Genomic DNA, 16,047 nt, shown 5'->3' with positions numbered 1-16,047 from the left:
CTCTATATTAGGATGTATCTGGTCTATAAACCGGCGGCTCTGGGTGTACAGTTGCAGGCTTGGCAGGCATTCTGGTACTTGTAGTTCACCGTAGTCATTAGAATACTTCACCCCTGGCCCGGTGACCCCGCTCCAGTGTCCCTCCTATTGATGGGGATTGTTATTCCAGAATTGGCACTCGGTGAATGTTTTTCAGGGAATATTGAGTATTTCTGGTGACCGCTCATCACTCAGTTCGCAGTTTGTTCTTCCTGGAATTTTGGCACACGGACAGATCATTGTGGCCCCACAGAGCCCCCAGGGGCCCAGAAATATGCACGTGAGGAAATTCCAGAGGTTCGGGGAAGTTTGGGTTTGCAATTTCCACATTGAATTGAGGAAAAGGCGTCTGAATTCCGCCATTCGTTGATGACATTGCTAATTGTTTCTGCCAATTAATATCTGACCGCACTGGGCAGCCAATCCGGGATTGTCGTGTGGGAATGTCTGAGCCGGGGAATTCACAGGTCAGCGTGGAAAATACGAGGGGCAAATCCGTCCAATATATGAAATTCACAGAGCAATGTGCAGATAGGAGCAATGACCAATCGCAATCACATGATTGGTAGATGGTTGCTATGGGTTACTGCAAATGGGTCACATTAATGATCATTCCCAGGGTCCTTGTGATGGTGAAAGACAGCAGACTGGCCGGAGAAACGTTGCTGCTTCATTACAGCCGAGCAAGGTGCAGAGAGGACTTGCAGCTGTTTCCAGAGAAGATTCAGCTGGCAAATCGGAAGTCATTGGAAGTCTTTCTGCTGCTCTTTCTTCCTTTTGTTGTTTTTTTCCAGCAGCAGTAAGGGGCCAGGTAATTTACATTCTATATACCCCATACAGGGGTAAAACATTGATCAATCAGGGCATTTCCTCATGCAGGGAACACATGTAACCCCACACGGGTATTTAAAGAGCTCTCGTCATGCCCGCTGTGCCACGACGCTATCACATGATCAGAGGGTAAATATAACTCCAGGCAAAGCCTATTTATATACCCCGGGGTGATGGGGAAATAATTAACCCCTTCTGTGCCCAGAGGAGGCAATCCAACCATCTGCTTGGATCTACTGCACAACCGGGGCCCGGAAATCCCAGCTGGGGGGACCTGGAATTGTAATCAGGGATTCTTCTTATATGGTCTGCTGGCTATAATAAGGTGCTGGGGCCCCTCCTGTCAGAAATTGGGCTTCAGGTGGCCCCTAATAAATCTCTAATAGAAGAATGTAAAGCAGAAAAGTAACAGGAAATCAGGAGCCCCTCCTATTTATTACAGCATGGTGGGGCTTGGGCCCCTCTGATTTTTAACAGTATGGTGGGGGCCTCTTATTTATAACAGAATGGCTAGGGCCCCTTATCAATACCAGTATGGTGGGGGCCCCTTATATGTGGCAGAATGCCTGGGGACCCCTTATCTATACCAGTATAGTGGGGCCCCTCCTTTATATGTAACAGAATGCCTGGGGTCCTCTGATCCATAACGATGTCTGGAGCCCTTTGTCCTATAACAAGGACCCCTCTGGGTTTACCCCCCCCCCCCCCCGAAATGTTGCAGAAGGTCTGGGGTTCTTTTTTATATATTTAGGATGTTGGAGGCTGTTTTATCTGTAACAGCTTCTCTTTGTTATCTATAACAGGATGGCGAGGGCCCTCTTATCAGGGTGTAAATGTTGGTGGGGCATTTATCTGTGTGGGGGTTTCTGTTACTGCTAACAGACTGTCAGGGGTCTCTATTTGCTACCCCAGGGTCCCCTTCCTGTGTCAAGGCTTGAGGGGACCCCCGTCTGTGTCACAGGTTATCAAGGACCCTGCTTATCCTTAGGTGTTAGGGGCTTTTTATCTCTACCAGGGTATCATGGGGGCGTGTTTTTTTCTAATGAATGCACAGAAAATATTTGACATCTGGTGAAATGTCTGTGTGCGGAGTGGAAAGTTACTGATTATGTGCAGATGTTTTGTTGGATGAAGTAGCTGCCAAGGAGCAATAGATATTTCTCTGCCCAAGGGAAGGCAGTGTTGTTTCAAGGCTGTGGTTTCCCCCTCCCACCAGTAGAGGAAGCTCTTCCCTCCCCTCACTTACCATACAGAGCTGGAATTATCTGGAACATCATCAGCTTTAGTCTTCATTCCTCTCTGGTCTATCACAGCTGTTCCAAGGTCCACCAAGGCCTTCGTATCTCCTGTTTGGTGATAATAGTTCTGCCCTTCCACAGAATTTTATCAGATGGACTTTTATCGTGTTGTAGGCTTGTGAGAAGTTGTATTATTACTCACAGGGTGTGTCCCTATACACCTCAACTCTTTATTTACACATGAATTATAACAACACGACGCGTGCCACCAATGCACCACTCCTAATTTGTTATTCTGTTCAGCTGGTTCTGTGATTCTGACAACATAGCCAGATGCTGGACACCCAACAGCAGGACAACGTGTGTAGAATCACTCCTCTCTGCCTGCTGATTGGACAGTGAAGGGGCAGGAAGACACAAGTCATTCCTCTGACTACTCCACTCCTCCACTTACCACATGTCCATGGCGCAGAACCAGATTGGCTCTTAGTGCCACGCCTCCCTCTCCCAGTCTGAGTGTTGCTGTACAGAGGGGGCTTAAAGAAAGTTGATATAAGGTCCATGGGCTGGCAGTAGTTATAATAATAATAATTCTCCTAAACTGGAGTCACCTATAGGACAAGTCACATCACAGACTGAACAATTGCAATATCCTCCAGCCTTGGCTGAGAATTGTGATTGGGGTCACCTTGGGTCCCGAGTACAGAGAGGGCCCAGTACTGCCCCTGATTTTGGGAAATATTCTGCCTTCTGGACCTGCACAAGTCATGTGATCTGGTCACCAACAGTGTGCAGCAAATCTCAGAGGCGGCCTGCACACCGAATCGTCCAATCAGATCTCATCTGCACATTAGGTACTTGCAGCAGCCATAGGGCCCTGGCACCTAATACGGGTCTATGTGTTCCCTCATTGGCTGCATTCTGGCTGTACCTGGGGGCCCCTGAGGTCCAATATCCGGCAGCCAGATTGCTCTGGATTTGCTGTAGGGCCAGTGTGCTGTTCTGTGTGGACTTTGTTCAGCTGATCAGTCTTCTTTCCCTGTACACGCGGCATTGCCTAATATTTGGCTGGGCGACCCCCAGCACCGGACCTCTCCAATGATAAGCCTGGTACACAATGTTAAATATTCATCACCCAGGGTAAACCTTCCATTCACATGACAGCCATTGTAAGAGCAAAAGTGACAACAGCTGCGTCCCCGCTGACTATGCACCTTTCTCTGCCACAAGCAGAACTTATAAAGTTTCTTTTCTTCTTCCTTATTCACAGACAATCCAAAAACACAGATTTGTCTGTCTGGTGAGTACAACCAGCACACACGCCGAGATAAAACCAGTTACAGGATCATCCACATTGGAATCGCTTTGTATCAGCATAAGAATAGATCTGTATATTCTGCATAATGCATTTCATGCAACCAAAACCCTTGCAATACTTTCTGTCCTCCAATGATCTCTCACATTTACTGATCTCACTGCTTCTCATCTTCAGGTCCCATTTTCTTGGCTGTTGTAGAAACTCCCGGCAATAACCATGACGACTTCTCCCAAGGACAGGTAGGTGCATGCATGGGTGCAGGTGGAGATCCTGCCGGTGCCATCACTTCCTGTTGTAGGCTGACAACACTGCTGCTATGTGTAAGGCAGGGGATAAGCATTGTCGCCTACAAGGTGCTGTTACTGGCAGGATCTCCAGGCAAGAAATTGATTTTGAAGGTTTCTATAGAATTCCCAGGATACATTGCCTGAACTCTGCATTTTGTGATGCCCCCTCTAATGTTAGTGTCCACCAATACACAGGAATAACTTACCTTGGGGTCCCCTATACAGTGCAACAACCCACAGCAACCAATCAGCTACAGGCTCAGTGACAGATGCGATCCTATTGGTTTATAGGTGTGGGGTCCCCTGGCTCTGTGTAACCTCACTCTGCTCTCCCCTAGGTACAACGCGGTCTGGTTAATATTCTTCACGCTGGGACTCGGCACTCTCCTGCCCTGGAACTTCTTCATGACAGCCACCATGGTGAGTCCACGGGATGAGAGGGGGATAAACCACTAATATGGTTTATAAGCCAAGATGGGTAACTAGTAACCTGATAACTAGTAGCCTGGACAGTGAGTGTACTTGGTAACTGGGTAACTAGTAGACTAGGGAGATGGGGGAAATAAATTTGTGAAATGGATAACTAGCAGCCAGTTTGATGAGTGTACTGGCTAACTACTATTCTGAATAACAAGTAGCCTGGACAATGCATATGCCTTGGTATCTATCTGGCTGGACAAGTAGTGAGCATGGGGACTAGTAGGCTAGATAATATACTGAAAAACTAGTAGACCAGGGAGATGAGAAAATGGTTTACTACACAGTAAGCTAGGTAACTAGTACCCTGGACAATGAGCATACATGGTAACTAGTTAGCTGGGCACAGAGAATACATATTATGCATAATATACCAGAAAACTAGTGCACCAGGTAAATAGTAAAAAAGGATAATTAGCAACCTGGTTTATGAGTGTACTGGATAACTAGTAGGCCAGATAATGAGTAAGCCGGATAAATAGTACACAGTACATTGGGTCGCTGTAGTCATTATGTCTCCTCACCCCCTCTCTTCTCTCATACCAGTATTTCACCAGCCGCCTGGGAGAGCCGGCCAGCACCAGGATGGCATCCAATGTCAGCGGTGACCCCGACATTGCAGCGGCCCTGATAAACAATTCGCTGGTAAACAGCACAGAGGCCAGAGCGCTAGAGCCCCCCAGGACCCAACTACAGAGCAAATTTAACAACGTCATGACCCTGTGTGCCATGCTGCCTCTGCTCATCTTCACCTGCCTGAACTCCATCCTGCACAGCAAGTAAGTCACCTGACAGTGCTCTGCCAGCGCCAAGCTGACAATCACATGGCCGGCTGATGGGCGATATGCAGTCATGTGACCTCTATTCACATGCCATGGCAGTGAACTTCAAAGAGTTTATCCCGGCATAATAATAAATATTGCTTGCAGTACATTTCTATAATACGCACAAATATTCATATATGTTGGTCTCTTTAAAAATGCTGCAAGCTCAGAAAAAAATGTCTGTTGATCTGCCAACTCTGCCTCTGCTGCTCAAAAATCCCAAATAGTGTTGTCAGCTCTGCCTGAATGATCCCCTGATGGACTACAAACCTCCTCCCTCTAATCCCCACCCCTCATCCCCACAACTAATCCCCCTTCTTTATTCATCTCACTTTCATCATTTCCATAACTCCACCTCCTCATCTCCATAACCAATCCACCCTCTATTTCCATTCACCATCCTCATTTGCATAACCCCACCCTCTTCTCCACGCTGTCACCCCTTAATCCATCAACAAAAAGGGGGAGTTGTTCTGTATACTGGCAGGGCTGACAACACTGCTTAGGATTTCAGTGCAGAAGAAGCTTATTGCATTTCCAGAAAGCAGGACAGAAAGAAGTAAAGGGGTCCCTGGATGGGTTCTAAATTGGGGTCCTCTGCCGACTAGTGACACCTTCGCTCCTATGAATAGGGAGCACCATAAGCCCTAACTCCATCCTCTGGTTTGTCTTTCCAGGATCCCTCAGAAAATTCGTATTGGTGGCAGTCTGCTAGCCATTTTCCTGGTCTTCCTGCTGACGGCCATCTTTGTAAAGATCGAGTTCTCCCCGGTCACTTTCTTCACGCTAACAATGATCAAAATCGTCTTTATCAACTGTGAGTACAGAACCACTAACCACTGACCATCCAACCATCACTATAGGTTGACCATCCAACCAATCAGATGGGGTGACCATCCAACCACCACTATAGGGTGACTGTCCAACCATCACTATGGGGGTGACCATCCAACCATCACTACGGGGGTGACCATCCAACCATCACTATGGGGGTGTCTGTCCAACCATCACTATGGGGGTGAACATCCAACCATCACTATGAGGGGTGACCATCCAACCATCAATAAGGGGGTAACCATCCAACCATCACTATGGGAGTGACCATCCAACCATTACTATGGGGGTGACCATCCAACCATCACTATGAAAGGTGACCGTCCCCGACCATCACTATGGGGTTGACAATCCAACCATTACTAAGAGGGTGACCATCCAACCATCACTATGAGGGTGTCTGTCCAACCATCACTATGGGGGTGACCATCCAACCATCACTATGAGGGGTGACTATCCAACCATCACTATGAGGGGTGACCGTCCGACCATCACTATGGGGGTGACAATCCAACCATCACTGGGGGGTGTCCATCCAACCATCAATAAGGGGGTAACCATCCAACCATCACTATGGGAGTGACCATCCAACCATTACTATGGGGGTGACCATCCAACCATCACTAGTGAAGTGACCATCCAACCATCACTATGAAAGGTGACCGTCCCCGACCATCACTATGAAAGGTGACCGTCCCCGACCATCACTATGGGGGTGACCATCCAACCATCACTGGGGGGTGTCCATCCAACCATCAATAAGGGGGTAACCATCCAACCATCACTATGGGAGTGACTATCCAACCATCACTATAGGGGTGACCATCCAACCATTACTAGTGGGGTGACAATCCAACTATCACTGGGGGGTGTACATCCAACTATCATTAAGGGGGTAACCATCCAACCATCACTATGGGGTTGACCGTCCAATGACTATAGGGGTGACCATCCAACCACCACTAGGGGGGTGTCCATCCAACCATCACTATAGGGGTAACCATCCAACCATGAGGGTGAGATGTTAGGGGGTGGGGTGAGATGGGGCAGAATGTGATGGATAGGGTTAGGGTGATGCAGCAATAACCCTTGGTGTCCATCCAACCATCACTATGGGGGTGACCTTCCAACCATCACTGTGAGGGTGATCGTCCAACCATCACTATAGGGGTGACTGTCCAACCATCACTATGGGGGTGACCGTCCAACCATCACTATGGGGGCGACCACCCAACCATCACTATGGGGGTGACGATCCCACCATAGCTATGTGGGGTCCATCCAACCATCACTAGGGGGGTGACCGTCCAACCATGACTATGTGAGGGTCCATCCAACCATCACTGTGAGGGTGACTGTCCAACCATCACTATAGGGGTGACTGTCCAAACAGCACTATGGGGGTGACGATCCAACCATCACTATGTGGGGTCCATCTAACCATCACTAAGGGGGTGACCGTCCAACCATCACTATGTGGGGGTCCATCCAACCATCACTAGTGAGGTGACATTTCAACCATCACTGGGCGGTGTCCATTCAACCATCACTAAGGGGGTAACCATCCAACTATCACTTTGGGAGTGACCATCCAACCATCACTATGGGGTTGATTATCCAACCATCACTATGGGGGGTCCATCCAAACATTTCTATGGGAGTGACCATTCAACTATCACTATGGGGGTGACTGTCCAACCATCACTAGTAGGGTGACAATCCAACCATCACTGAGGGGTGTCCATCCAACCATCACCAAGGGGGTGTCCATCCAACCATCGCTATGTGGTCTCCATCCAATCACTGTGAGGGTGACTGTCCAACCATCACTGTAAGGGTGACCAACCAACCATTACTATGGGGTTGACAATCCAACCATCAATAAGGGGGTGACCGTCCAACCATCACTATGTGGGGTCCATCCAACCATCACTATGGGAGTGACCATCCAACCATCACTGGGCGGTGTCCATCCAACCATCACTAAGGGGTAACCATCCAACCATTACTTTGGAAGTGACCATCCAACCATCACTATGGGGGTGACCACCCAACCATCACTATGGGAGTAACCAATGGGAGTGAGATGTTGGGCGATGGGGTGAGATGGGGCAGGATGGGGTTGAGATGTTAGGGGATGGGGTGAAATGGGGTAGGATGGGGTTGAGATGGGGCAGGATGGGGATAGGATGGGGGTGAGATGTTAGGGGGTGGTGTGAGATCGGGCAGAATGTGACGGACGAGGTGACGCCGCAATAACCCTTTCCTTTTCTCTCGTAGCGTTTGGCGCTCTCCTCCAGGGAAGTCTCTTTGGATTGGCCGCCCGCTTCCCAGCCAGTTACACAGCGCCAATAATGAGTGGTCAGGGCCTCGCCGGGACGTTTGCTGCTTTCGCCATGATCTGCGCCTTGGCCAGTAAGTGCCCCTCACTGATCGTTGTGTTAGGTCTGGAGGTAAAAGGGGAATTTTCCCATTTATGGTGCAGGGGGTGACTCCATGAAAAAATGTCCCCTGGGGACTAAGGTGTAACTCCTCCCCCCCCCCCCCCCCAAGTAACTGCAATATCTTCTTTTCTCCCCTCCCAGTAACCTTACCCTATATACTATCCCAAATACCCCCCTTACCCTGTATACTACTCCATATACCCCCCTTACCCTATTTACTACCCCATATACCCCCCTTACCCCATATACCCCCCCTTTTCCTATATACTACCCGATATACCCCTCCTTACCCTATTTACTATACCATATACCCCTCTTACCATATATACTACCCCATATACCCCCTTACCTTATACATTACCCCATATACCCCTCCTTACCCCATTTACCACCCCATAAACCCCTCCTTACCCCGTATACTACCCCATATACCCCTCCTTACCCCATATACCCCTCTTTACCCTATATACTACCCCATATACCCCTCCTTACCTCATGTACTACCCCAAATACCCCTCCTTGCCCTATATACTACACTATATACCCCCCTTTCCCTGTATACTACCCCATATACCCCCTTACCCTACATATTACCCCATATACCCCTCCTTACCCCATATACCCCTCCTCACTCCATTTACTACCCCATATACCCCTCTTTACCCTATATACTAACCCATATACCCCTCCTTATCCCATAAACTACCCCATATACCCCACATTCCCCTCCTTGCTTTATATAATACCCTATATACCCCTCCTTACCCTATATTTCCCCCTCTACCCTATATACCTGTCCTTACCCCATACACCCCTTCTTGCCTCTTATAACCCAGCCTATACTTCTCCTGTAAACCCAACTATTTCCCTCTTCCCCCATTTCCCCCACCCCCCCCTCCACCCCAGTAACCCCAGGCTGTATTTCCGCAGGTGGCTCCGCCCTAGAGGACAGCGCCTTTGGCTATTTTATCACGGCCTGTGTGGTCATCCTATTGGCTCTCGTTTCGTATTTGGCACTTCCCTATCTGGTGAGTGTACCGACCTGCAGACAGCGAGCGGACGCTGCGATTGGTGCGTTCGGGGTGTCGTATTGTTTGCTACAGTTTCTAAGCCAAAAATCAAACAAGTCGATATTGGGTTTTATATCACATTGATAGATAATCATAGGTTGTATCCAAGGCTGCAGAAAACAAAACCCACCAGGCTACATAGAGAAGCGATCAATACTTCCACCAATCAGACCTGCAGATAATTGTCATGTGATTTATGACTGTATGGAGCTCAATAGCTGGGGGGTCCCTGAAGCTCCCATGGAGGTGGGATGGTGAAGGACCCCTGGGCTGGGTTGGTGGCAGCGATCTGCTGACAAAGTGTTTCTATGAGCAGACAGTGATCACTTTCAGCAAGCCATAGGTGTATAAGATTCACCCTGTGCTTACTGCGTCACCTGGTGGCCATACTGGGTATAGACGACACACAAAATACAACAAAATCAATGAAATCTTATAAAAGCAAACAGGGCTGTCAAATCGGTAGATAAATCCTTCGACTCCGACTCTCCGACTCCTCAGTTTCTGGTACCCCCGACTCTGACTTTGACTTATTTACAGGGTTTCTCATTTTATCTTCACACTTTTGCAACCAAACTTCACAAAATAATTTAGACCCCCTAATTATTCATAAATCAATAAATGTATTATAAAGGTAAATATAACACAAAATTTTTATCATGAAACATATAGTAAAAATATATGAAAATAAATCGATGATTTGACAATTATTATGTTTTTTACTTTTTATAATTTTAAAGTTAAATATCTTTATTTCAGGGATTTATACTAAGTTTTAGGATAACAATATTATTAATCTTTTTATCTTCAAAGTTATTAGCTTTATATTTAGTATTGCACTTATGGCCAGAGAATTAAGTAATGCAGATTGTCAAAGAGTAGTAGACGGTTACCTGAATGGAAGTGATGCCTCCCAGATAGCAATGGTTTGGGGTTGTAATCGTACAACCATAACCAAAATTATTAGGACCTATGAATCTTCCCGTAGAGTGGAAAAATAACCATGAGGAGGTCTGAGAAATTCAAAGTTGGATGAAGCCCATAAGAAGGAATTACGCAGGGTAATGTCCGAAGATTGCGGAATAAGCCTCAGGAAATGAAGGATCAATTATTTGCCAAATTTGGAATTATTGTATCTATTTCACCAATAGATCGATGCATTGATAAATTCCAATGGTCATTAAAAAGAATTTCCTTAATTCCTGCAAGGCGCAATGATTCCCACTCTCTTCTAGAAACGCTTAGCAATGCTAACAAAATCCTTGCTCTCATTGCTAGGGAAGATGGAAAAAACATCTAATTCCTTGATGAAGTAGGTTTTACATCTCAATGAGAACTAAAAGGGGAAAATCACCAATCGGGCAAAGGGCCGTGCTTGTTGGAGTGCGTTCCCTGAAATTGTTCAATTTGTTGTGTGAGGAATAAAAATGGAACCCTCCACTTTAAGTGACAAGCATTTATTCAAGAAGCATTACTCTTTTATTGATGGGGTTTTGAATGTTTTTAGAGAAAAGAGTGTTCAGCATGCCATCCTAATTATGGATAATGTCCCCTTTCATAAAACCAGCCCGGTAAAGAGCTTGGTTGTAAGTAAGGGACACAAACTCTTACTTTTACCACCATACTCTGCATTTCTTAATCCTGTTGAGAACATGTTCTCTAAATGGAAAGAAGTAGTAAGAAGAAATAGGCTAATTAATTCAGGTGCTTTATTAGAAAGCATCAGTAGTGTATTTTTAACAATAAGTGAGCAGGATTGCTCAAATTATTATACAACACTACTATACTAAGAGGAGAAAGCATTAATAAATCATTTAATTAATTATGACATATTTTTATTTAATGTTTCTTGAGAAAAACTTTTATCGTAATTGTGTTATATTAAATTTTATAATAAATGTATTATTGTATGAATAATTAGGGGGTCTAAATTTTTTTGTGAAGTTTGATTGCAAAAGTGTGAAGTTTTAATGCAAAATAATTTTTTGACAAGGGTGAATTTTTTTTGTGTGACGTTTGAATGCAAATGTGTGAAGATAAAATGAGAAACCATGTAATATGCTAATGTATTTTCCCCGTTGATTGAAGGAAGGCAACATACATGCCATTTAACCACACGGCTAGGAAGATGACCCTCTACTGTATTGGCCAGTTTAAACAAAAGACAAAAAAATGAAAACAATAATGTTTTATTTATTGTTTTATCAAGTGGCTAGCATAGTATGCATAAAAATCAGGAACAGGAACTTCACCAGTTTAAAAATATGAACCACATATATGAACCTAAAACAGTTTATATATTAAACATGGAATATAGTTGTAGAGTAGAATAGCTGGTAAATGCAATCCAAAACTAACTCAATGTAGTGTTGTTTTAATAAACAGAATTGCTTCTGCCAGATCCTCTTTCATATAAACTCTTAAATCTGACTTGATTATTTTTAGAGCTGAGAATAGTGTTTCAGCACTGACATAGGTGGGTGGCATTGCTGTTACGGTTCTAGCCACATCACTAATAATCTCGGGATAAACAAGGACGGCTTCTTCTACAGTCAGTTCCGATGAGTGATCATACTTTTCTACTTCTTTTAATTCTTTAAAAACTCCTGCTGGAATCTCTTTATTTTACATTTTCTGGTCGTTTATCTCTCACGCATATGCGACGTCGCTTTACTGTTGAAAGTTCCATTTTGTCCAAGTAGGAAGCAAAGTCCAATTCTTTATTTGAAGAGGATGATCCGGAGTTATGGTGCTTATAGCTTCATCCAGTGGTGGTGTTTCAGGTAGTAATCACTTCATGCAAACTGCTACATCATAGACGGCCTTTCTTGCAGTATCAGTCTGGTCATCGCTCATTGGATCAACATGAATGGCAGCTAACAAGATTTGATTATCCAGTAAGAGATTCTCTCTTTTCTTCATTGAAGATACAATGCCATCAGCTATTAACCCTTCACTTCTGTTCAGGCAATATATCAAGCTCTTTCATTTCAAGAGGAATTTACCAGGTGTTAAATCTTCAGATTGCAAACTCTTGGTGACAGTAAAGGGGTTAGAAAGTAGATTTTCGAGAGCTTTTACTTGTGTCCACTGGTTTTCAGTTATTAAAACATTTTCATTCTCCAGTTCTTCAAGAAAGTCTTTTAGTTCCATCAAACACTTTACCATCAAATAAGTGCTTCCCCAGCATGTTGTTTCATCCAAAATGGCTTCTTTTCCTGCACGTCTTTACGAAATGGCATCTGTTTTAGGGGCCCTGGCTGCAACAGTTACTTTCCTCAATTTGCCAATTAGAGTAGCTGCATGACGATCTTTCAATCCATCTCTTATTGCAAGTTGCAGAGTATGAACAGAACAACGCATACGTTGAATAGCAGTACGCTTAGATGCTTCTTCAGCATTGGTATCCAAAATGTCACTATTCACTTCCCTTTCACTTTCTCCAATATTTGCAGAACTATCTTCGTCTAATATTTGTCCCTCACTTTCTTCATCTACTTTATTCATTTTCTCAGTTGTGCTCAACATCTTAGAAGCATTATCTGTCACAATACATACAATCTGTTTCTTTTTCATTTCAAAATCATATTATCTTATTTTTTTATTATTTTCATTAACAAATCTAACATTAATTTTTTAGCCATTTCTCCATTTAGGCCTAAAAAGTCTGGCTGTGAAAATAAGGATATTGGTACATTATTCCTTACTACCATTTCAGTAATGTGGTTTTTGAGTTTTTCTGGTGTCATTGTTATGGTAACTTTGTCAGATATAAAGAATCTTCTTAGTTGTGTTTGTTCTCCAGTAGATTTTTGAACATTTTTTATCCCAGAAGTAGATGGAATATTGTCATTGATATCTTTCTCATTCACAACCTCTAACACTTGCACCGATGAAAACGCTGCAAGTGTCTGTTCAAATTTAATGCTCTTGTAGGTGCATTTTTGTTAGACCCACAGAAAATGCTAATATTTGAATAACATTGTTTTTCACCATCATCTTCAAGAATACATTGGCACACGTAATGTTTCCCATCACTTGATAATGTAAAGTGCTCATAAACAGCAGACTCTATCGTGTTTGTTGGCAGACTTTCTGCCATTGTGAATGGGGTGACGCTTTCACTAAAATATATATAAAAAATATGTTATACTAACTAGCATATTCTTTGATTTAAATACAAACATACACATAGTCCTGCACTGTTGCAAACATACATACATACAACATGGCACTATACACACAAATAAGATATAGCCCTGCACTATTTTAGACATAATTTGTCCTATACAGAAAAACATGCACAAACATATATACTATACACACAACACAGAGTCCTACATTTTACTCAGAAACTTACACACAATATGCACCATACACACAAACATTCATACATTCCTGCACCATACACACAAACATACACATAGCCCTGCAGTTTTATCCAGAAACATGCACACAGCCTTCCATCATAATACACACAAGCAGCCATGCAGTTTTAAAATAAACATGAACACTTGCAGTTGAATCCAAAAAGCTGTTCCTCCAAGTTCTTCTAAGCTCTTTTAGCACAGAAAGGAAGTTGAGCAAACCCTGCTGCCTTTATCTTTGCTGATCTTCTGCTGAAGACAGGACAGCGGGAGGCTCTAGGGCCAGGGGGCCACCTAACTAACTTCCTAGTATTCGGTGGTGTGCAAAGTGATGTTAAAGTTCATCCCTGGATAAGAGCATATATGGAGAGTGCAGACAGGACACCTGGACACACATCAGGCCATAGCACTCACCTACACCTATATCATTACACTTGTTAAACACATTATATCTGAAATAAAATGAAAACATTTTGTAATGTACATAATCCAGATTACAATTATGTGAATGTCAGGTTGTATAATAGTTCAGCTGAACTTCACTCTAGTAGAAATACAACTATGCACCGGGCTTTATTCTTACATCAGAGAAGTACTTAGTTATGACTATTGTTTGAGAAATAGGACATTTCGACTTGCTGTATTGTTTTTATTATAATTTAAAGTTATCACGAGTCAGAGTCGGCACACTTTTATCGACTCCGACTCCGGGTACCCAAAATTGTCTCTGATTCCTTGACTCCGACTCCAGCCCTGGAAGCACTGAGCTGCAACAAAGGAGGGAAAATGAGGAATTTATTTAAAAATCTGACAATTCTTTACAGCAATATATTGATCGGGCCCCTCGCCACCCTGCGGCCTGCGATCCGTGACACTGCACTGAGGGGGGTGCTGCATAGCGGAGCCCCTGTGGCCCCTTCTGATTCTTCTCTTTGATTGCAGGAATTTTATCGCCACTTCACCACCGACAACCCGAACACCAGCAGCAGCGCTCAGAATGACTTGGAGCTGAAGAAGGATTTGTTGAAAGGTGATTGGACCATTGCGGGGCCCGGTGGGTTGGGTTTTTCCCCCTGGCAATATTATGCCATTTCTATTCCCCTCCAAGTGCCAAGCTGCCCCACTTCGGGGTTATGAAGGGGGGGTTTGAAGAACAAATTCTGTTCTGCCCTGAGTGTTATCCAACCAATCACATTCCAGCTGCCAGTCCTCTGCTTCAGGTTAGAGATCAAAAGAAGGTTCTGATTGGTTGTTCCAAGATCTCCAGGCTCCTGCCCTTTCAGCATTAAAAGCTGGCACCTATCTGCCCCTCATAGAGTCAGTCCTTGGACATGCCTCTGGGGGGTGCTTCTATTTACCCCAGGAAGCAATGAGATCGCAGGGGTGGTGAAGGAAATCTTTAATGTGATTTTTTTTGTTTGCTCCTCAGGTGACCCCACAACAGGGGCCGGAGGGAAAAAAGCGTCAATCACCAACATCCTGAAAAAGGTTCGACCAAACAATGAAAGCTGAATATAAAAGACAAAAAATGCAGCTTCAGGAAAACATCCAGTCCCCAAACTGCCCCGGTATCAGCCCCCTACACAGCAGAGCTCAGGCTGCAGAAAGGAGAAGCAGAACACAGAACAAGGAGCATGCTGATAGGAGGGGAGAGTAGAGAGAGAGCTGAACTCATCACTGTGCTGCTTTCACTGTCCAATCACAGGCTTGGGGAGGGAAAAGACCTGTATATGTTACCTAACTGCAGCATAGAAAAGCCCAGTCACTGGCACTGAAATCCCAATTAATCGCACCCAGCTCACCCCTGCACCCCCTCCCCCCTCGGTCATGTATTGGAGACGAGGGGAGGTGTTTTGTAGTTCTCCATAGATACAGAATATTGTCACGCTGGGACAGGAGTTGTGTTACTGGCAGGATCACAAGGTAAAAATAGAGGAAATATCAATAAAGAAAACGAATGCAGCCGCTACACCTGAGCTGCCACACTAAATGCACCTGGTGGGGGGGACATGGGGGGTATATAAAGAGACCCTGTCTAAGTTACGCTCTGTCTTGCAGATCTGGGTGCTGGCTCTATCCGTCTGTTTGGTGTTCACAGTCACCATCGGGATCTTCCCAGCCGTCACCGCCGATGTCAAATCCACCATTGCTGGTGACTCCCAGTGGGGTAAGTAGTGGGATGGGGCAGGTGGGTGAGCTCATCGGGGGAGGGATGTGCAGAATCGCATCAGGGGCAATTTGTCCTTCCTTGGGGGGGGGGGTTCTGGTGTTCTGTTGGTGGGTTTAATGATTGGTTGGTGCCCCCTCAAATGTCAGAG

At 44.8% G+C, this 16,047-nt stretch overlaps 1 protein-coding gene across 2 annotated transcripts in view; it reads left to right on the top strand.

Annotated features, from left to right (window-relative positions):
* SLC29A1 (solute carrier family 29 member 1 (Augustine blood group)) overlaps positions 1-16,047 on the top strand; it is a 27,515-nt gene that overhangs the window by 9,331 nt on the left and 2,137 nt on the right. The window contains exons 1-10 of one of the 2 annotated variants that reach the window (XM_072410026.1): positions 3,256-3,408; positions 3,601-3,665; positions 4,052-4,133; positions 4,737-4,969; positions 5,692-5,831; positions 8,129-8,263; positions 9,223-9,320; positions 14,672-14,759; positions 15,159-15,217; positions 15,788-15,896. In XM_072410026.1, coding sequence (XP_072266127.1) covers positions 3,643-3,665; positions 4,052-4,133; positions 4,737-4,969; positions 5,692-5,831; positions 8,129-8,263; positions 9,223-9,320; positions 14,672-14,759; positions 15,159-15,217; positions 15,788-15,896 — 967 coding nt within the window. In that variant the 5' untranslated portion in view covers positions 3,256-3,408; positions 3,601-3,642. Of the gene's footprint in view, positions 1-3,255; positions 3,409-3,600; positions 3,666-4,051; positions 4,134-4,736; positions 4,970-5,691; positions 5,832-8,128; positions 8,264-9,222; positions 9,321-14,671; positions 14,760-15,158; positions 15,218-15,787; positions 15,897-16,047 lie in introns of those variants that run through there. The other variant, XM_072410027.1, reaches the window with a different exon arrangement.

The sequence above is a fragment of the Pyxicephalus adspersus genome, chromosome 4, assembly GCF_032062135.1.
Source record: "Pyxicephalus adspersus chromosome 4, UCB_Pads_2.0, whole genome shotgun sequence".
Lineage (NCBI taxonomy): Eukaryota > Metazoa > Chordata > Amphibia > Anura > Pyxicephalidae > Pyxicephalus > Pyxicephalus adspersus.
The sequence above is the reverse complement of the archived record's forward strand: the minus strand, read 5'-3'. Positions and strand labels throughout refer to the sequence as shown.